This window comes from Enhydra lutris, unplaced genomic scaffold, assembly GCF_002288905.1.
Source record: "Enhydra lutris kenyoni isolate GAN:26980312 unplaced genomic scaffold, ASM228890v2 scaffoldscaffold6, whole genome shotgun sequence".
Classification (NCBI taxonomy): domain Eukaryota; kingdom Metazoa; phylum Chordata; class Mammalia; order Carnivora; family Mustelidae; genus Enhydra; species Enhydra lutris.
The window spans coordinates 46,239,634-46,261,786 of NW_019154090.1; the positions used below are offsets into that span (position 1 = coordinate 46,239,634).

Genomic DNA, 22,153 nt, shown 5'->3' on the forward strand with positions numbered 1-22,153 from the left:
GTTGCTTGTCTTTTTCTGGTCTGTGGTTTATTCTTTTCTGTTTTTCTGCATATCTAGTAGATTTTTGATGCAAACAGGACATTTTAGATAATATACTGTAGCACTTCCGGGTACTGGTGCCCCCTCCCTGCCCTATTCCAGGGCTTGTTATGTGTTCCTAGTTTACTTCCTGGTTAGATTGTTGTAGTGAACTACGTTTCTTTCTCACTGTGTTACATGGCTTTGAAAGATCAGATACCTCCACAGGGAGGTATAGTTTGGGGCCTGCCCATAGCCACCCTGGGATGACCTGTGTGGTACAGGTAGGGGGCTCTCTCCCACTTTCTCTGATCACACCCAGCCGTTCAACTCCACTAATTTTGGCCCTTTGCTCTGTTGTTTTCACTAGTGCCCTGGGGCATAAGTTCCTCTATAGACAATCCAGTCATACTGGTTCTTTCCAGGGATTACTTCCTGAGGTTAATATGGGGTATTTGTTCCAACCAAAGGAAGGTTCCTCCCAGCTGTCTTATTCCCTGGTTCTCTTCTCAAACTAGCTGGCTGGGGAAATCTAACTAAGGGAATCTAAAACTGAGTTCTGTAGTTTGGTATCTGACTTCAACAGTGGGAACTTTATTTATAGTGGAACCTCAGCTAGGATTCATGATTTTTCTAATGCTGCTGTTAAATATTAGGCAGGCTTAAGCAGAACTGCATCTACTTAGCTATTACTAAAAGTAGGGGTTTCTGCCTCATGTTTGAGGAGCCAGAAAGCCTTGTAAGGTTAAGTAGAACAGTAAGTTGGTGTGAAATTAATTTTGAGTGGTTTATGTTAAAACCTGTGGAGTATCTTTTTTTTTTTTTTTTAAAGGTTTTATTATTTTTTGGCAGAGACACAGTGAGAGAGGCAACACAAGCAGAAGTGGGAGAGGGAGAAGTGGGCCTTCCTCGTAGCAGGGAGCCTGATGCAGGGCTGGATTCCAGGGCCATGGGATCATGACCTGAGCGGAATCAAGGCAGACACTTAAGGACTGAGCCACCCAGGTGCCCCTGTGGAGTATCTTTTTATACATACTCACTATTCGTGTCTTTGTACTATCTTTACTTTTTAAAATATTTTCTTTACCTTGATTGCTTGGGATCTTTATCAAACAAATAGGATGATTTCTCAAACTGCCTATTTGGGATATATATACCCTTTTTTCCATGAAAAGGAGAAGGCTTCTTGCTAGGCAAGAACTGCCAGCCTTCTGGGTAGGAGTACTCGTTCCTCTGGGACAAGTCAGTCAGCCTGGGTACTGCACTGCCTTTCCTCCTCAAGCGCCCATCTTGCTTGGTCCCTGTGGGGCCTGAGTGGTAAGGAAGGGGGAGAATGCAGGGGACTGACTCTCCTGGCTGTTAGTGCTGCTGGTGCTGATGGATTATCCAGAAGCTGTCCCTTGAGTCCCTCTCTGGGTCTGGAGACCTCTTGTGTTTACCCACTTCTTGGCAGGAAAGCTCCTGTCTGCATGTTTTAGGCTGTCAGATGTTCTTGTTTTCCACATTTCAGATATCCCTCACAAGTTTTCAGCCACAGAGAACTCTGGTTTTCTGTCACAGATTCTGAGTTGTGGATGTTTGTTTGTTGTTAGTCTCATGGTCTTGGGTTAGAAGGGAAGGCTGCAGTGTATGCTCCGTCTATCATTTGGAAAACCCAAAAGATAATGAAAATGTATTTGAAATGAATTGATTTTGGGGTTCAGAGTGGCTCCTTTTATCTGCCCTTTGATTAAGATCTCTCTTTAACCAGCAAGAGACACATTGGCATTGTATTTGGCAAGGCTTTTAAGGAGTGAATTCCTTTGTTGAGCATCAAAGTCTTCTCTTGAAGAAACTCTGAATTCATGTAATTAGCATGTTGAATATATCTGCAGTAATTCTGAGAGGAAAATGTATTCACAGTCTTCTTACTGGAAATTCCTGGAATGCCCTCTTTTTTTTCCCAAAATTAATGCCTCCCTCCCACCTGCCCCTCCTCCCCTGCTTCCCCGAAACATGCTTCATTTTCTAGGTAGTATAAATAGAACTTCTCATGCAGCTATATACTCAGCATTCATTGAGGAGCTGCAGTATGCCTAGTGGTGTACTACGGACCAAGGGCAGAGGCTGTTAGCAAGCCAATGGCCTCCTGTTTTTGTACACACAGTTAAATTGGAGCACATTCATAGCCATATTGTTTATGGCTGCTTTCACTCTGTAAAAGCAGATATGAGTTGTTGCAACTGAGATCATATGGCCAAGTCTAAAGTATTTTTAACCTGATTTCCTGGGGAGCATAAAGACGGTGAGTCTTGATTCACCTGAGAGTGGTGTCTGGCTTGATGCAGAGAAAGGAATGTGTGGACTTTGGAGTGTAGAGGCTAGATGGAGAGGTTGATAGCTGACTGCCTTTGTAGAGTTTGTTTTTGTTTTTTGAGGGAGAGTTTATCAGGTTGTCCTCTATTGAAATAGACACCATCAAAATTGACCTCTTACTTTCCTTACCATTTTATCCTATTCATTCTGATCAGGCCCTTTTTCCTGATACACAGTATATGTGTACAGAGCAGTATCTGAAAGCTGCTGCTCTGTTCCTTCCTTAAATCCCTTTTGTGATTGTCTTTTCTCCCAATTATAAATGTACATTAAAATGCAGTCTCATTCCTTTCCCTCTCTCAGAGATAACAACCAGGGTCTCAAAATCATTCCCTTGCTTTTCTTCTTATGCTTTCACTGTGTATGTTGTACTCAGCCCTGAACAATACCTGTTATTATTTTTTTGTTTTAGAACTTTCTATAAATGGTACTGTTTGTATTCTTCTGAAGCTTGGTGGATTTTGGTTTTGTTTTTTGTTTGTCTGTTTTTTGGCTCAGTATAAATATATTTGTGACTGTCCTTTATTTCTTTGACTCTCCCTTGTGTCTGACATTCTGGTATATGGACATCCACAGTTTAACATTAATCCATTCTGTGGGCTCTTTTTCCCACTAATTAAGTTGGCCTTTCCATTTTTTTTAATAGTCTTACTGAAATGTAATTTATATGCTGTAAAATTCACCTGTTTAAAATGTACAATTCAGTGGCTTGTATACAGAATTGTTACCACTACCTAATTTTAGAACATTTTATCACTCCCAAAAGAAATGTTGCACCCATTTGCATTCATTTCCTATTACTTTTCTCCTCCCCCACCCCCAGATTGAAACTCATCTGTTTCTATCTCTATAGATTTATCTATCCTGGATTTTTCATATAAATGGAGTCTTCTGTGGTCTTTGGTGACTGGCTTTCACTTAAAATGTTTTTGAGGCTCATCCATGATGACGTGATGGCTTTTAAGTTCACAATGTTTTACTGTTACAAATGATGCTTTTATATGCTTTATGGGAACTTTTTATTTTAATGACTTACTAACAGTAAAAATTTGGTCTCATGTTCTTATCATTCACTGAAGCTCTGGAAGAAAAAACAAAGGTAATATTCATTACAAAAATATAATTGAGGGGTGTCTGGGTGGCTCAGTCGATGAAGTTCCTGCTTTCAGCTCAGGTCATGATCCCAGCGTCCTGGGATGGAGCCCATGTCAGGCTCCCTGCTAGTGGGCAGTCTGTTTCTCCCTCTCCTGCCCCTCCTCCTACTTGTACGCATGCGTTCTCTCTCTCTCTCTCTCAAGTAAGTAAATGCAGAAGGAGAAGCAGTTAGTTTTCTGAGGGATGTGTATGAAGAATTATAAAATGAATGACGTTTCATCTCAGTCTAGACTGTGGAAAATCAGCAAGGTTTCAGAAGGTGGGTGTGGGCAGGAAGACAGAAGGAGAAACTACGCAGAGGCAGGAGATGGAAGAGGGTTTTCTAGGAACTTAGAAGAGATGGGGTTGGCCTAAATGATACTGTGGCAGGCCAGAAGGCTAGTAAGGGTCAGTCTTTGAGGCAAGTGATGATGCAGTGATGGTCATAGCAGTGGGACTGAGAGGAAATGAAGTGGCGAGGCCTTTTTTTCAGGTTAGATTGATGGACTTACTGATAAATGGGTTGGGGGCAGAGAAGAATTCTAAGATGACTCCCATAGTTTCTCACTTGGACAACTGAACAGTTTGAGATTTTGATAAATATCCTTCACATAGTTGAGATTAACTTGTGTTGGAAACTATCCACTTTCCACAGATCAAATATCTGTATTAGTTTGCTTTAAGGAGTAAAATCATTTCTTACCTTATAATTTAAAGATGGCTTAAACTGTTTTACTTCCAGTTAGAAGGGAAACGGGTTTATACTGAGCCTAGGATATGTTAATTTTAGACTTGAACAATCAAACTATTATTGTCACTTTTCTCGTAGCCAAAAGAATGCAATGGTGTAAAGATCCCTGTTGATGCCAGTAAACCAAATCCAAATGATGTGGAGTTTGATAATCTGTATTTGGATATGAATGGAATCATCCATCCCTGTACTCATCCTGAAGACAAGTATGTAATCCATTTTTGTCACTGATAGCAGAAGTTACAGGGGAGTATTGTATTCTGTTATGTTGTTTGTTTGTCCTTATAGACCAGCACCAAAAAATGAAGACGAAATGATGGTTGCAATTTTTGAGTACATTGACAGACTTTTCAATATTGTAAGACCAAGACGACTTCTATACATGGCAATAGATGGAGTGGTAAGTGCTAAGAAAAAGTTAGCTTATAATCCTCTGTTTTTGTTTTTGCTGTGTTCCCGAGTGTCTAGAGTGAAAGTCAGCTAAATAACGAAAAATGTTGACTGTGGTGAACTTGAGAAAGGCAGCCTGATTCTTCAGTCATGCATTTAGATATTTCTTGTACCTATTTTGTGCCAAATATTGTGAGATACTGGGATAATGGTGACTGCCCTTTCTTTTGAAGGGCTTAAAACGAGCAGGGTAGTTACTCGTGGGCTTTAAAGGTATTAGATACTGTACTATACAGCACAGTACTGAAGGAAGAGGAAATCAGTGCTACTAAGGGAGCTAAGAGATAGGAGGTGACTTTTGTCCCATTTCTTGAAGCATAAAGAATGATGGGAGATTGGTGGGCAGTGGAGGGGGATCAGTGGGATAGATAGGAAGAGTGAAGAGCTTCTGGATTTCTCAAATGGGCCCCGTAAATATACTTCCCATGCCTTTGACCACACTAACACATTTGAGCAATTACAGGTGTTTTAGATTGGAAGGGGAAGTAGAGCAATGTCTTGAGAAGGCTTTATTGCCATGCTTAAGAGTTTGGATTTTCTCCTATGGGCAATGACTAGTCCTCAGAATACTTTAAGAGGGCAATAACTTACTGACCTAGGGTGATATGTCCCATATCAACTAGCTTAGCTTATAAATAACCAGCAAACTATATATCAGCATTCAAGGAAAATTAAATCATAACCCTAAAATTTATTTAGCTATACACAAACAAGATTATCTTTCTTTTAGATTTAGTAATCCTAGTGGCTAATGGAATGATTTTAAAAATCTAGAAGATTAATTTTTCTGTGAGGTTCTCTTTATACAATGAAAAATCTTAGTTACTTGATAACTTGGTAAGTTGCAGTTGAAGTGCAGTGAAGAATAGAGGGAACAGGAATATCTTTTTGGTGCTTATTTCCATTCATATTAGTGAAAGGTCTTGAAGAAAATCTGTCATTTTACATCCAGTGTTCCCTTACTGCTAGATCAAGTATAAACTGTATGCATACCTGTATGAGCGTCTGTATGTCTATCTGTCTGTTTGTATGCTCAGGTGCGTAGCATGTTTTTGTTGAAATATATGTGTGGATCAAAGAAAATGGTTCTTGAAAGAGTTAGGTTAGGTGGTCTTATTTTATAGGAAAAGGAACTATTTAAAAGAGAATTTAAAATAACTTATTTTATGTAGACAGGATGCTTGAATCCCTTCCAGTCCCAAAACTCAGTTCAGGAATTTCAAAATCTTAGAGTCCAGTTCATTTCATTCAAGCTTATCCAGTGATTTTAAATTATATTTGGTCAGAGTAATTCAAAAGTATTTTCAGTTAAAACCTTGTTCTCTTTCTAGTTGCTTTGCTTTCTTGTAGAGACAGAGTGGTTATTGTGGAACATACAATATAGAAGTACCTTGAGGTCCTACAGATTAAGAAGTTGTTTTCTTTAGTTTTTATGGGACAGGGTGAATCTCGTTTGGAGACCATTCTTCCTTTTAGGCATGGACATAAGGTCTTCTTGATCCTGGTTCTGTGCTAGTATCTGTTCATTTTATGCTAGCTAGGTGTTTGAGTAAAGTGAGCTGCCCTTGGGTGCCTTGAAGCACCATAGCCCAGTAGAAGTGGCTTTGGATTGTGGGCTCTTTAGTATTAAGTGGCTTGTTAGGATGTTTGTCCATTTTACATGTCACTCACGTACATGACTGAGGCCAGCTTTTAAGGTCTTCATCCAAATTTAAGTTCTCAGGATTTACTGTCATGAAAGGATTATTAGATATATTAGATATTAGGTATATTACTTTTCCATTTTAGTGTATTATTTTTATAAGAACACCTAATTGAAAATAATGGATAGATTTTGTTACATGTATTTTGAATAGTATAGTATGACTATCTAATAATGTTTTTAGGCACCGCGTGCTAAAATGAACCAGCAGCGTTCCAGAAGGTTTAGAGCATCAAAAGAAGGAATGGAAGCAGCAGTGGAGAAGCAGCGAGTCAGGGAAGAAATATTGGCAAAAGGTAAAGAATGTGCATCTTGAACTTGGACTTCTAAAAGAAATGTATATAGAATGGGGGAGAGGTGTCAGCTTTCTGTTATAGTAGGTATGGTTTTAATTTAATTGGGATCTAGAATATCCAAGGAAAATTTATGTTCACTGTCAAAAAGTAGTTAATAGAATCCTTCGTTCCCACTAACTAGCTTTTCTTTTCCCAGCTCTGTAGTAAAAGGGAAACCTAGGAATAAAAGGAGGGAATTCTGGTAGGGAGAGCTGTTTGGCAGCCCCTTTCAAGGCAAGTGCAGCTCTTCAGCTAACTTTGATGTATCTGTAAAGGAGGAATATATTAAGAGTGCCTCTTACTTTTCTTTTCAATGGGGGCTGTTAGAAAGCTACAATTCTGTAAACATTTTCCTTAAATCAGTCTGGGTAGCTTGCTTATTACTTTCCCTTAGAACTCAAAGGTCTGTAAAAGGAGGCCCAGGATGACGTGATCCATATTTACAGGCTTTCACTTAAGTCAGGCACACTTCAATAGAGGAGAATGCAACAGGCACTAAGGCAGTGAAGTACCCAGGGTTCCCTTGACTTGGGGGAAAGGTGGGGTGTGATCATCTTTGCAGTTCCCCAGAGCTTGAAATTCCTGTTGGATAAATAGGTGGACCTTGACGAAGTCTCAGAGGGACGGAAGGTCAGGGAGTCCAGATACTCCATGGGACCAGTTCTCTCCTAAGACACTTCTGTCTGTGAGATGGGGTGTTTTAGTGGCGGGGTGATTTGTTTGGTGTTTTGTTACAAGGTCAGTACGATAGACCAGAAAAGCAACAATTTATTGGCTCAAGATATTGTACTTTGCAGGTAAAAGTATACCATAGTGTAGTCAACTCAGGCCTACAATTAGGATACATTTTCTGTTTTAATTTGCTAGAAGCCTGCGACTGTATAGTTACTTTAGCTGCAGCTCGTAATATGCTTAAGGCCTGTTTGTACTTACAAAAGATAGTCTTTGATTTTAAAGAGGTCTTCTTTCTTGTAGATGTTTTGAAATATATTTGTCTTTAAAAAAGCTAATCAGGGATGCCTGGGTGGCTCAGTTGGTTAAGCAGCTGCCTTCGGCTCAGGTCATGATCCCAGTGTCGTGGGATCGAGTCCCACATCGGGCTCCTTGCTCAGCAGGGAGCCTGCTTCTCCCTCTGCCTCTGCCTGCCGTTCTGTCTGCCTGTGCTTGCTCTCTCTCCCTCTCTCTCTCTCTGACAAATAAATAAATAAAATCTTTAAAAAAAAAAAAAAAAGCTAATCAGTGATCTAGAGGACAAATAGGACTTTTATATCACAGCTGATGATTTTGTTTCTTATCATATAAGGCTGTAATAAACTGGTAGTTTACAGGTACCTGGGTGGCTCAGTCGGTGCATCTTTCTTTGGCTCCGGTCATGATCTTAGAGTTCTGGGATTGAGCCCCACGTCGGGCTCCCTGGTCAAGGGGGAGTCTGCTTGGCCTTCTTCCTTTCCTTCCACTCGTTTGTGAGCACGCACATGCATGCCCTCTCTCTGTCTCAAATAAATAAAAATCTTTAAAAAACAAAAAACTCAGCACTCTAATTTTGTTTTTCTAAGGTACCTTTATCTCAGGAATTACTATCCGAAAGAAAACTCCTAAATTGTGTGTGTGTGTTTGTGTGTTCTGCTGCAGAGGGCATTATGAAGAATATCATAATTTCCATATTTCTATGTAACTATAGTATCTTTTGTATACCATATATTGTTTGATGGTCATGTTAAAGCTTATATTAAATTTAAGAGCATGAATCTTATTTTCTTTCCCAGAGGGGGAACATTTGTTCCTTAGGTGACGGTATTTCCCTTTCTTTTGTATTTGGACTTGTTTTGTTGTTCTGGCTTAATACTGAGTAATTTACCTGACTTTTTATGGAGAGAACAAAACATTGCCTCTTTTTCCTCTAGGTGGCTTTCTTCCTCCAGAAGAAATAAAAGAAAGATTTGACAGCAACTGTATTACACCAGTAAGTAGTCTCATACTTTGCCAGCTATTGCTAACTCCTAAATGGTAGGTTAATTTATTTCTTTCTATCATTTTAGGGAACTGAGTTCATGGACAATCTTGCTAAATGCCTTCGCTATTACATAGCTGATCGTTTAAATAATGACCCTGGGTGGAAAAACTTGACAGTAAGTTTCACATTTTGGTACTTCAAAAAGATAAGGGTGATCATTTTAGGTTGTACTTTGATATGACTGATACCCCATAAAATGCTAGTTGACTGTCAGAAGAAAGAGAAACTTCCAGGGTTATTAGAGATGGGATGCCCTGCATGGTCCAGTTTTAGGCTGCTGAATTTTCTCTCAATGCCAATTTTATCCTCTTACCATCACTATGAAGCTATAAAACAGGACCCATGATTTTAAAAAAAATACATATATAATATTTTATATTACATATAAATATGTATATATAGGAAAGCAAGTTTTAAATGAAAATTTCTACTGTTAGAAATTGAAATAGAGCCAGATTAAAGTCATGGGGTTGCCTTTAAAGAATAGCTGTGTTCTCCTACGTGTTTAAGTAAAATTTTATTGTACTTTTATGTAATTTTAAATTCAAAGCTTGTTGGGGCACCTGGATGGCTCAGTCAGTTAAGCATCTGCCTTCTGCTCAGGTCATGATCTTGGGGTCCTGAGATCAAGCCCCTTATTGGGCTCCCTGCTAGGTGGGGAATTTGCTTCTCCCCTCCCCCTTCCCTTGCTCATGTGTGCCCACTCTCTCACTCAAATAAATAAGATCTTTTAAAAAATAAAAAATAAATTCAAGGCCTATTTTGCTATAAACTAGATATGGTAAATTATGTTTAATGCGTATTTTTTATTGATTACTCCCAGGGTTTATGTAGTTTGGGGCTATATCCTTGGGTAGCAGTGAGTATACTAGAAAGTGATCAGTTTTTCTAGCTAAATTTGACTGAAACGTTTCATTTTTTTTCTATTCCTGTAGTAAATTAACCAATGAAACTATTTTGGTGTTTAACACGTACCTTATGAAACATTTCTAATAACACTCTCTTAATGGAATTATCCTCATTTAAGCTATTCAGTTTTATTGATTTTTGTGCTAGAAAATTGGGGATGCACTGACAGTGTTAAAAACTTTTTTATAGGTTATTTTATCTGATGCTAGTGCTCCTGGTGAAGGAGAACATAAAATCATGGATTATATTAGAAGACAAAGAGGTAAAATTCCCTTACAAATATTTATTATATGTTCTATTAAAAAAGCCAAGCCATTATATAGAAAATATATGATAGAATGTGATATTCCTGTGCTGTAAAATACATTTATATAAATATAATGTATCTTTCTCCTGTCTTTAGCCCAACCTAACCATGACCCAAATACTCATCATTGCTTATGTGGAGCAGATGGTAAGTTTCTTCTTACCATTTGATTTGATGCTCTTGGATTAAACCATAACTAATTGATGGTTTGGTGTGTAGTAGTGGATTATTCCTGGTTTCTTGGAAATTCTAATATATCTTGCTCATTTTATGTTTGAGAAGGAATTTGTATTAAGTTTAATCTGTGATTTATGTTCATTTATCTTAAATTTTAAAAATATTTTTCAACCTTTTGATATTGCATACCTTTAAGATGGAAGATTTTCGTTGCCCATGTGTCTGGAGGACAGCTTGTTGCTTGAGAACTAAAAAATTTTAGGTTTTTTGGCTTTATCACCTCTGTTTATGTGCTTGTTTCGGCTTTTCTTTGTGTTGTGTCTTGTGTTACAGTGGTGTCCTTTATCATTGGTTGTGGTAGGGTCTTCTCAGAGTGTTCACTGTTCATTGTTTTATCCTTGTTGGTTGGTAGCTGATCTCATTATGCTCGGCCTTGCTACACACGAACCCAACTTTACCATCATTAGAGAAGAATTCAAACCAAATAAACCCAAACCATGTGGACTTTGTAATCAGTTTGGGCATGAGGTCAAAGACTGTGAAGGTTTGCCAAGAGAAAAGAAGGGAAAGGTAGGAAATTTGAAATGGTAATTGCCTCACATTCAAATTTTTTCTGTTTTATTTTTTGTTGTGATAAAATACAATTAACGTACAATATACTGTTTTAACCATTTATAAGTTTACAGTTTAGTGGCATTAAGTATATTCATTCAGATTGTTTCATTTTTAGAATGGATAAAGAGAAGACTGTATTGTATTACCTACTTGCTCTGTTAGCCCTCATAGGAATGTATCTTTCATAGCCCTTTAAAGTGAACACACATTCAAAAGCATGCATGCACTTGTCTTTCTCCTCTGACTTCTGATACAGCTTATGTCTACATGAAGCTTAGGTCTCTTGCACATGATTTGTTTGTAGAAGTATTTGTTTCAAATGATTATTTTTCTTTAAAACAATATAAATAAAATACATTAATTTGCTTGATACTTTTAAGTTACTCCTAGTTCCTATATATTTTGGGTTCACTTGATTATATCCAGCTCCCTTTGAGTATGTTTTCATCTGATTATGAATATGGTGCCTCTTGGGGCACCTGGGTGGCTCAGTGGGTTGAGCCGCTGCCTTCGGCTCAGGTCATGATCTCAGGGTCCTGGGATCGAGCCCCACATCGGGCTCTCTGCTTGACAGGGAGCCTGCTTCCCTCTCTCTCTCTGTCTCTGCCTGCCTCTCTGTCTACTTATGATCTCTCTCTGTCAAATAAATAAATAAAATCTTAAAAAAAAAAGAATATGGTGCCTCTTTAAAAGACATGCTGAGTGGGGGAAAAAGGTAAAAAGTATACTGTATATTCATAGAGAAGTGTCTAGAATTATATACCTTGAAATTTAATATTGGCTGGATGTAGGTCAGGGGTTAGCAAACTACAGCCCTCCAGATTTGACCAATGAGCTAAAAATTGTATTTATGTTTTGAAAGAGTTGTAAAAGCAAAACAAAACATGAAAGAATATGCAACAGAGACCATATGTGTCTCCAAAAGGCTAAAATGTTTACTATCTAGCCTTTTACAAAAAACATTTGCTGATCCCTGGTCAGGTATGATTGGGATTATGGATAATTTTCTATTTTTAAAATGGTTTGGGGAGTTCTCTTTTTTTTTTTTTTTTTTTTTTGTAGTTCTTGTAATATTAAAATGGATCTTGCTTTAGAGAAATCCACAATATTTACTTCTTTGGAAAAAGTTACAGGGTTTAAAGTAGACTTGTTTAATCTTGACTCCCCTTCCCTGCAGCATGATGAACTTGCAGATAGTCTTCCTTGTGCAGAAGGAGAATTTATCTTCCTTCGTCTTAATGTTCTTCGTGAGGTATGTGGTAATAAACATTGGGATCAGTTCTCTAATGCAGGGTGGCTTTTGATAACTTCTAATGGCAATGTTCCTTCTTGATTGTAGTATTTGGAAAGAGAGCTCACCATGGCCAGCCTGCCATTTACATTTGATGTTGAGAGGAGTATTGATGACTGGGTCTTCATGTGCTTCTTTGTGGGAAATGACTTCCTTCCTCACTTGCCATCATTAGAAATTAGGTACGTGTGTTTGTGTGGGTTTTCAAACTAGTGTTTTAGCCTTCTTGCCTTTACAGTACACACTGGTCCTAATGCGTAATATTTGTTTCCTGGTGGCAGGGAAGGTGCAATTGACCGTTTGGTTAACATATACAAAAATGTGGTACACAAAACTGGGGTAAGTTAACTCTTGAATAATTTCAAAACAGAAGTATTTGCTTTTGTAAGAAGATCATTTTACATGTATTTTATCACTTACAGGGTTACCTTACAGAAAGTGGTTATGTCAATCTGCAAAGAGTACAGATGATCATGTTAGCAGTTGGTGAAGTTGAGGATAGCATTTTTAAAAAGAGAAAGGATGATGAGGTAAAGTGTTTCTATTGCAGTAGCTAAATTGCTCCTGTCTCTAATAGGCTGTGATGATCCTGTGATTGTACTTTTAACCTCTTTGAGTGCATTGTTATGTCATTATAGTGTATCAAACACCAATGTAATCATAAGTGGTCAGTGCTTTGATTATTTTATAAAGGTGGTGATGCTTGCTGTGTAGAACTATGTATTGCACACTGTGTGGTTGTGTTGTAATTTTTTTTCTCTCTTCATAATCTTAATAAAGATAAAAATCCAAACACCTATCTAATCAATAGGTTGTGAGATGAGGGTGCCAAGGCTAGATGAATCCTGGGATTGAACTCGTGGCTGCCATGTTTTATAGGAAATATTTATGCCCTGGAAGATAGGTTCAGACTTAGCAATTCGGGGATCAGGGTTGGATTGCATCAGCCAAGGCAGCGGGTTGCAGCTCTGAGTAAGAAATTTAATACATGAAAGAAATAAAATAACAAAGCACTTGGAAATGATTACATATGATAGGATGAGTACTTGGTGAGAAGTTCAGGTTTCTGACTTGGGTAGTTGGGAGATTGCTGGTTCTATTCACTGAGATAGAAAGCGCTTAGGGTAGAGCAGGTTGAGCTGGGGAACAAGGTAGAAATTGAGTTTCATTTTGGAGATACTAAGTTTGAGGCGCCATATGGCGACATTGGAGAGAAGAAAGTCCATGAAGCAGTTAGATGGGTTTGTGTAATGCTCAGGCAGAAGTCTTTTGAAAGGAGATTTGAGAACCCTTAGTAGAGGGGAGGTACTTCAAGCTGTAAGTGTGAACTTGAAGTCCCTGGGACCCTGTGTGTAGTGAAAGTGCCTCCAATAGAAATGTTGAGAAACATGGACATTTAAGGAGAAAGAGGAGCTGGTTGTAGAGAGATGGGAGGAAATCCCTGAAGAGAGAAGCCATTGGTGCTCTCTTGACTTGTCAGGGCAAGATGGATAGGCCCCTAGTACATGGCCAGAGGTTCGGAGGCTCTGGGGAGTCAGTGGGTGGAGGGGCAGTAGTAGCCTGGAGCCAAAGCAGGGTGGAGGGTGATTGTGGGGGAGGGTCAAAGGAGGCAAGCAGTGGGTAGAATTAACAGATAGTGCTTCTTAGAGAGTGAAGGAAATCCTTTCAGAAACTGATTTTACAAAAAATTCATATGCCTATTTTGAGCAAATATTGCTACTTTACTTCATAATTTTCTTACAGATTAAAACTACCATTTTTTTATATTTTCTTCAACTTTGTGTACTGTTGCTAGTGGTCTCTTTCTTAGAACTTTCAGTACCATTTTATGTAACAGAGTGAGTGGACTGTAATTCTTTCCAAAACCTTTGGTTCTTGGTAATCCCCTATGGCAGCAAGTATTTTTCACATGTAAGGTTCCAGTAACAGAACTGACTTTGTCTGGGATATCAAATGTCTACCAGTGTAGCCATTTTGAACTGAGACTTCAACAAGTGGAATTGGCTCTTGCATTTATGCTTAAGAAAAAAACTATACGTATGTACTGTGTACTACTTGATATAAAAATCTTAGAACAGCCCTTTTATGTGGCCTTAGCAGACTCTGTACTAATAAATATTGGTGATATTTGGCATTAGAGAAGGATGTATGAGATTTGATAGGTACCAAAGTGCTTCAGGCTTAAGTAATATGGTTTCCAACTGGACTAGCAGAGAGGGCATTTTAAAGCTCTTTGGATCTTTTTTGGTGTTCCTGATATCATATGATGTCTATCAGCAAGGTTGGGCATTGACAGAAATATATGAACCTTCAGAAACTCAACATAAAAGTATCTAGGTTTATGTGTTTTCCCGGAAACTGTCTGTGGCATTTGACCAATTTCCAAAGGAGTTCATAGCACAAAATAGTAGAAAAGGAATACATCAGTATTTGTTATTAAAATTGAGTGATTGAAGGTGATGCTTTTTATTTTATAAGCTTTGATGTTTGCCCTTTATCTTGCAAATGTCCTTCATTTATCCAGTAAACATTTATTAAGTGTTTCTCCTGTGCCAGATAGTATTCTGAGTGTCATTGATATAAAAGAAAAACAAAAAGACAGACAAAAATTCCTGACCTCATGGAGCTTACATTCTTCCTGAAATGGACAATAAGCACAAAAACTAAGTGAACTGTGTACTGTGTTAGAGGGATGAGTGCTGTGAAGAAAATTAAAGCAGGCGAAGAAATATCTGGGAAGGTGAAGATGGGGTTGTTGCGGTTCTAGAAAAGGTGATTAGGGAAGGCCTCACCAACAGATGACTTTGAATAAAGACCTGGAGAATGTGAAGAAGTAAACCATGCAAGTGTTTTCAAGAAGAGCATTTCAGGCAGAGGGAATAGCCAGTGCAGAGGCTCTAGGGCATGTACCCAGGATGTTGACTATATGGAGGCAAAGATGGAAGCCAAGAGCCCAGTTAGGAAGCTCTTTAGCAGCCATCCAAGGGAGCCAGCATGGTGGCAGTGAAGATGATAAGAGGTAGTTGGATTTTAAATATGTTTTGATGGTTAAACCACTGGATTGGCTAATAGATTCAATGCTAGTTCAATGACTCCACGGCATTTTGTCTGAGCAGTTGAAAAATGGTCTGAGAAACTGATGAAGAAGACTGGGAGGTGCTGAGTTGGGTGTGGGGATTCCATTTTGGGCACATTAAGTTTGAGACAGCCAATTGGAGATGTTGAATGGGGAGAGGTCCCGGTTAGAGATTTATCACCATATAGATGGTGCTTAAAGCTATGAGACTAGATGATTACTCTTATAAGAGTAGAGAAGTCCAAGTATTAGGCACAGAGGAACACTAACATTGAGAGGTTGGGGAGTCATGGTGCAAAGGCATGCAGCAAGAGTGAAAAAAGAGAACCAGGTGAGTGTAGTGGTTTTGAAGCCAAGAGAAGAGCGTGATTCAAGACCAAAGAGTCATGGTCAGATAAGGACTGAAAACTGACTAATGGCTTTCACTGTCTGCAGCTTGTTGATACACTAGATAAGAAATATTTCGGGGTGCCTGGGTGGCTCAGTGGGTTAAAGCCTCTGCCTTCAGCTCAGGTCATGATCTCAGGGTCCTGGGATCAAGCCCCACATCGGGCTCTCTGCTCAACGGGGAGCCTGCTTCCTCCTCTCTCTCTGCCTGCTTGTGATCTCTGTCTGTCCAATAAATAATAAAAAATAAAATCTTTAAAAAAAAAAAAGAAATATTTCAATTAAAGATAGAGGGAAAAGCTTGATTAAAGAAATCGGTGGATTTCATATCTTAGGAGGTTTTAGGGTAGCCATTCATCATTTATCCAACATTCAGCCTTTCTTCTGGAGGAAAGTATACCTTTCAGACCTTAAGTAAGGGTGTTAGTTTGCATTTGGCATTACTGACCTGAAAGGGATAGAAGTGCAGCTAGTCAGGTGGCCGCCAGTATAGTACCTGCTGGCCCTTGTTTTGGGCTATTGTAGGACCTTAGTTGTTCCAGTGCCTTGATACTAAAGGAATCTTGGGCATGGAAAGAGTGCTTTCTGGGACCAAGGAGGCCTTTGAATGGCCGAACAGTTAGTGGGAAATAAGATCAGTCCCAAATCTGTTTAATTGAAACCATGACTACATTTTGAATATGAGTGGAAGGGAAGAATCAATACAAACTGGACCCTTTCCTGTGAATTAAGGTGGCTCAGAATGAGCAGTACAAACATCTGAATTTCTTTACTTTCTTTCATGAGATTGACTTTTTGGAACCTGCATTTGGGTGTGGGCGGGGGTCGTGTTTGCACAGAGCCCCACTTCTCTCTTTACCCACTTGGTGCTGTGGGTGCTGCAGAATTAGGAACTGTTGAGCCCTCTTTAGGTAACAAATTCATTGTTAAATTGTCTTGTTAATTTTTTTTTTAATGGCTATCTTGGTTATTAACTGTATTCAGCTAAAACTTAAGAATTGTTTTCTTTTATTTGTATCTTCTTCATGTTGGCAGCCTATTCGCTCCAGGGTAAAACCAAGAGTCTTTGTCATGACTCTTGCATTCTTTCATGAAATGATTTCAAAAATTATCTGAAAATATTAAGAGGAACAGTTAAATTATATCTAAACTCTGTTTAGAATGCTCTCTATCCATCTGAAGTTCTGATAAAACGCACTTTGAACATATAGTCCATTGCCTAGTTTAACTATGTACCTAGGTTTCTGGGGTCTTCCTTTAAAACCTGAATTGTTTCCCAAATCATTCCTGGTAATGTTTAACTCTGGCACTTTTTGTGTATGTAATATTTGACAGAATATGTGGATTTTATACTTTTAGGACAGTTTTAGAAGACGACAGAAAGAAAAAAGAAAGAGAATGAAGGTGAGTTTTAATTAATTTCATAAGATTGGCAATAGCATAAGTTTACGGTGTGGGAGAAAGATGTTTATTGCAGTAGCTTTATTCCTTATCCTATAGGAGTTGGATAGGGGTGTAATGTCTACCCAGCTGCCTTCTTGCCCAGAGGAAGAATACTGGTGTCAAGTCTTTTCTAAACTCTGGAGTCTGAAAAGATGCACTTGATGGGTGTGGGGTGCCTAGCTGTTTGACTTTTTTTGTGATAATGAGGTATTTTTGCAATAAAAATTGTCAACCCTTTATACTCTCTTTTAAGTTACTGCATTCTGTCTACATCTTCGTCAGATTAATCTTCCTGAAACTCTTGTTTCTTTGTATGGAAATGACGAGCGACTTTGTAGTCCCCTTAGAGCCACTTCTCTCTCAGGCGGGCTTGTGGAGTGTAGTCTGATCTGGACCGATATTAGCCACCGAGCTTTTCTGTGCTCTCTTCTAAATACCACATCCCTCCTGACTCAGAGTGTTACCTACATTTGCCAGCTCCGCGTGGATTTCTGAATTCACAACTCCCTCATATCTTAGCTTTTCCACTGGGGCCTCCCTTGAGGCCTTGGCCCTAGTCCAGGATGAGCAGTCCTTTTCTTTGAACTCCACTGCTTCTTGCTTGTGGTATTTGTTTTCTTACCTCATTGCATAATGTTCTATAGTTACTTCTTTAGTTCTTATTTTTCTTGTCTTAACTGGATTTAAAACTTACGGAATTTAGGGAGTGCCTTTTATTAGAAGTGAGCAAGTTGGGGAACTTAGAAGGGAAAAAAGTAGAGTTATTTATTGTTACTGGTAGTTTCAAAACCAGTTAGGTTGAGAGGGGAATATCTGCTTTCTACCTTATGTATTACTATTTTCTTTCAGTCACTATCTGCGTAAAAAGCATGTTTTACCAGTCAGCCACAATGGTCATCGATTCCAGCTATGATTATAGCTCTAATTAATTGGAAATAGTTTATTCTAGCAAGGTGAAGAGTAAATAAAAGTGGGTTTTCCTAACTATAAATCAAACTCTTGACTAGTTTTTTAACCTTCGTTGTTATATTATTTTTATGTGCCTGAAATCCTTTGTTGAATGTATTCTGAAATTGTCAGTAAACATAATGGAATAGCTTACTGAGGCTTGAATAAATTCTGTGTATCAGAACAGTGTATTATATGTACTTTTAGAACTGTTATTATTAAATACTACAGAGTATTGTTTGCAGGGTGAGTTACCATCAAATCAAATTTTGGACAGTCCTGTAAATGCTAACAGAAATCTGGTTGCTCCTTTACGTGCTTACAGTGAGGACTCTATTCCAGTGCCATCTTTTCTTCCTGTCATCTGACTGTATTGTGATTTAATTTTAATTTCTACATTTGTTTCCACTTATGTTAGAGAGATCAACCAGCTTTCTCTCCTGGTGGAATATTAACCCCTCATGCCTTGGGTTCAAGAAATTCACCAGGTTCTCAAGTAGCCAGTAATCCAAGACAAGCAGCCTATGAAATGAGGATGCAGAATAACTCTGTAAGTGACTGACTTTTACATGTCATTGAAAAGTGGAGACCATCAGAGGTCTCTTGTGGTTGTATGTGAATTTTGTTACTAAGTCTGGAGTTGTTTTGTGTTGTAGTTTTTCTCAATTTCTTTTTCCTTGAGATATTTTTAACTTTGTTGCATCCATGATTATCAATATGTAAATATCTAAATGATATGAAAGGAAAGAAAATGCACATAAATATATATAGCTAAGTGGCAGCAATGTTTCTGTAATGCGAATGGGCCGCAGTGCTTCCCCCTTCCCCTAAAGGTACTGGGTGCTAGAAGCATGATGGGGACATCTGAGTATCTCATAGCTGGGGTAAGAGAGAAAGGTGGCTTTTCCCCTTTCTTTCCAGGGATCAGCTGTGGGCATTTTATTATATATATTCCTCAGTCTGTCAAATACAGGTATTCCTCACTGCCTAAATTCTTGCTTTCCAACTCAGGCATGGAATAGATTTGAATACATATTTTCAAGTAGCTCTCACTCTGCAGATTCTGGTTGCTCTGTACTTAGAAACTCAGGAATTGAATGGATCTGCCACTTGGTATCCCTCCTTGTTTGACCTTAGTGATCCAGACTGAAGAAGCAGATCATCTCAGCCAGCAAGGCTGTAGTATGTCCAGTAGCTTCCTGTTGTAGTGGTAACACACCATGAGCTCAAGAGCACAAGGCAGGGCAGCAGCAGGGGTGAGGGAACAGACAATGAATTGATGTACAGCAAATAATCAAAGCTATTGCTTATTTCAGGCTAGTAGGCATAAGAGAGAGTATGTGTTATAAAGAGAGGAAATATATTTTGTAAAGTTTGATATCTAATGTAAATTTTTGTTTTGATATATTCAAGGAAATTGCGTAAGTTTTGAGATTTCATTATTCTAACAGTTACCCTATTGATGCCCCAAATCTTTTATTACAAGGCAATCCTGTATATGGAATTTTTGCCATATCAGGAGACTGATTTATATTCCTGCAAATTCCCATCTTGAAATTTTAGGACCTTAGCTATGGAATTTGAGAATTCATGAGAATTTGCATCTCCTGAGAGAAGCAGCCTGTGTTTCTGTTACGTTTTTTCTTCTGTTTGATTTTTGTGTTCTTGTCTTATTCCTTCCACCATTAGCAGTGGGATATGGAGGGTCAGTGAAGGGATTGCAATGAGACACTTAAATAGAACAGAAAAGGCTGATGCTTTTTCTTAATCTCGGGAAGGCAGGGAGGTTTACACTTTGCCAGCTCTGATTGCTTTGAGAAGGATTCCAATATTGAGGCTCCACAGGACTAGACCCATTGTTGATTAATAATGTCTGTCATGGAAGTAGGAATAGAGAGATTGATGATTAAGTTGCTTATTTGATCCTGTTTTAATTCCCCTTGACATAATTATTTCTGTTGGAGTCTTTGCATAGAGGGATTTTCATCTAGAATATTAGGAATTTAAGGAAATCACAAAGCCTAATTACCAGTTCATTTCAAGGGAGAATTTAAAGTTATAGATTTATTGTTGTTTTGTTTGTTTGTTTGAGCTGTTGGGCATATTAGTATCTAGTATTGAGTAGTGTCTACCTGATGGTCTATACTGTTAATGCTTTACTAGCTAGCTTCTGTTTCCTGATAAATGTGTTTTTAAATTTTACATTCTGAAATACAGTTTGACTATATCCGTGGCCATTTCATAAAATGTGATTGCAAAAAGAGCTTTTTAAAAAGGAATTTGAGGGGTGCCCGGGTGGCTCAGTGGGTTAAAGCCTCTGCCTTCAGCTCAGGTCATGATCTCAGGGTCCTGGGATCGAGCCCCACATCAGGCTCTCTGCTCAGCAGGGAGCCTGCTTCTCCCTTTCTCTCTGCCTGCCTCTCTGCCTATTTGTGATCTATAAAATAAATAAAATCTTTTAATAAATAAAAATAAATAAATAAATAAAAAGGAATTTGAATCATTTGGGGTGGTATGTTCAGGAAAGACTTGGTTGGTAGAGAGCAGAAAAGAGCAATAAAGATTTAATATTGAAAAACCACTTTTTTTGTTTTCCCTTGCCGGTATTTATTTTTGTTATCAGATAAAGATAGTTTGTATCTTTTTTGTCAGTTTGGGAAAGTTTGCTTTACCCAACTTCTCTGTACTTAGACAATTGATAGGAATATCGTTCTCATAATTTAATCCAAATGGATTTAGTGATAGTTTAAAAATTAGTGATAACTTACTGAAAGGTGAGCCACCATATGCCACACCTTCATCTTGCTGTTGATCCTTTATACATATCGTTTCATTTAATCCTTGCTGTAACCAACAAAGAGGACATTATCCCCATTTCAAGTTGAGGCTGATAGAGGTTAAGTAAATTGCCCAAGGCCAAACAACCAGTAAAGATTAGAGTTGGAATGTCAAACTCAGATTTGACTAAAAATACTCATCTCATTTTCAAGTACAATAGCACCTTCCTGAATTTATGTTTTGTAGTTTTGGTTTTTTTGAACAGTATTGACCATAGAGTGTCATGAATAAAATGGAAATTATACATTTTTTAAAAGTAAGTTATAAACTCTATGAGAAATACAATTTTGCTTTGTTGTAACTTTTTTTGGCCTATAGTGTGAACTACATTCATACTAAGTTTTTAGTTGTAGTATCATTAAAGTAGCCTCGTAAGCTCTCAGTTTAAAAATAATTCAGTTTAATCACAGTATCTAATATGCTGTGAATAATAGAAGAGAAACTTTATCATGAAAACCTTTTTTGCCACTTGTGGTTTTGGTCACTTAACATAAAACTAGACTTGCAGAGAATTTGAATTTTTTACTTAAATGTTAAAATACTTTCAGGTGTTCACTGTGTTCATTGAATTAGGTACAAATGGAAGATAATAGTGAATTTAAAGTGGTATCCAAGTCTTTGAAATAATGTTTGCATTTTTCTAAGTTACTGATACATTTTTACTTGGACCTTGAATTTTAAACATTATCTATAAAATAATTTAGCAGTTATCTGACAGAGTCTTGTTAAACTTTTGCTTTCCAGATGGTTGTGTGAGGCTGAGCATTTACCATTTAACTTCATTCTCACCAGCACTGACTATTTTGTGTATTACTAATTAATATATTTGTATTTTCCTCCTTATAGCTTTGCTGTTTGGTAAAAACTGATCACAAACTCATAACATGAGGGAACCACTGAAGAAAAAAATAATTCCCATCCTTTAATTTTTAAAAATCTATAAAATTAAATTCTTCTTTCTTCTGAAATAATTTTTATTCTAATAATGTTCAGATTCTTTTGAATTTAAGCATAGGAAGCTTAGAACTATATAATTCTTTTTCTGAGGGAGTAGAGTATGCCAGGAACAGTCTTTATATTTTCTAAATGTACTTACCATATCTATTTAATAGCTTTAACAGTTGTATTACCATGAAGCATGATTATAATAGCAGTTGGTTGTAACTTCTTATGTGAAATGAATAATTAAATCCTTCCTCTGTAATATCATAATTGTTTGCAGAGTCCTTCAGTATCTCCTAATACGAGTTTCACTTCTGATGGCTCCCCATCTCCAATAGGAGGAATTAAGCGAAAAGCAGAAGACAGTGACAGTGAACCTGAGCCTGAGGATAATGTCAGGTGAAACCATTTTTTGGTAACACTTTGTTACGAAATTGCTGAAATAGATGCTGTCTAATTAA

At 37.9% G+C, this 22,153-nt stretch overlaps 1 protein-coding gene across 3 annotated transcripts in view; it reads left to right on the top strand.

Annotated features, from left to right (window-relative positions):
* LOC111141389 (5'-3' exoribonuclease 2) overlaps positions 1-22,153 on the top strand; it is a 92,966-nt gene that overhangs the window by 27,781 nt on the left and 43,032 nt on the right. For 2 of the 3 annotated variants that reach the window (XM_022493900.1, XM_022493897.1), the window contains exons 2-16: positions 4,337-4,464; positions 4,547-4,658; positions 6,595-6,706; positions 8,650-8,708; positions 8,785-8,874; positions 9,858-9,930; positions 10,072-10,122; positions 10,565-10,722; positions 11,945-12,019; positions 12,107-12,240; positions 12,340-12,397; positions 12,481-12,588; positions 16,881-16,925; positions 18,331-18,462; positions 21,973-22,091. In XM_022493900.1, coding sequence (XP_022349608.1) covers positions 4,337-4,464; positions 4,547-4,658; positions 6,595-6,706; positions 8,650-8,708; positions 8,785-8,874; positions 9,858-9,930; positions 10,072-10,122; positions 10,565-10,722; positions 11,945-12,019; positions 12,107-12,240; positions 12,340-12,397; positions 12,481-12,588; positions 16,881-16,925; positions 18,331-18,462; positions 21,973-22,091 — 1,454 coding nt within the window. Of the gene's footprint in view, positions 1-4,336; positions 4,465-4,546; positions 4,659-6,064; positions 6,069-6,594; positions 6,707-8,649; positions 8,709-8,784; positions 8,875-9,857; positions 9,931-10,071; positions 10,123-10,564; positions 10,723-11,944; positions 12,020-12,106; positions 12,241-12,339; positions 12,398-12,480; positions 12,589-16,880; positions 16,926-18,330; positions 18,463-21,972; positions 22,092-22,153 lie in introns of those variants that run through there. The other variant, XM_022493898.1, reaches the window with a different exon arrangement.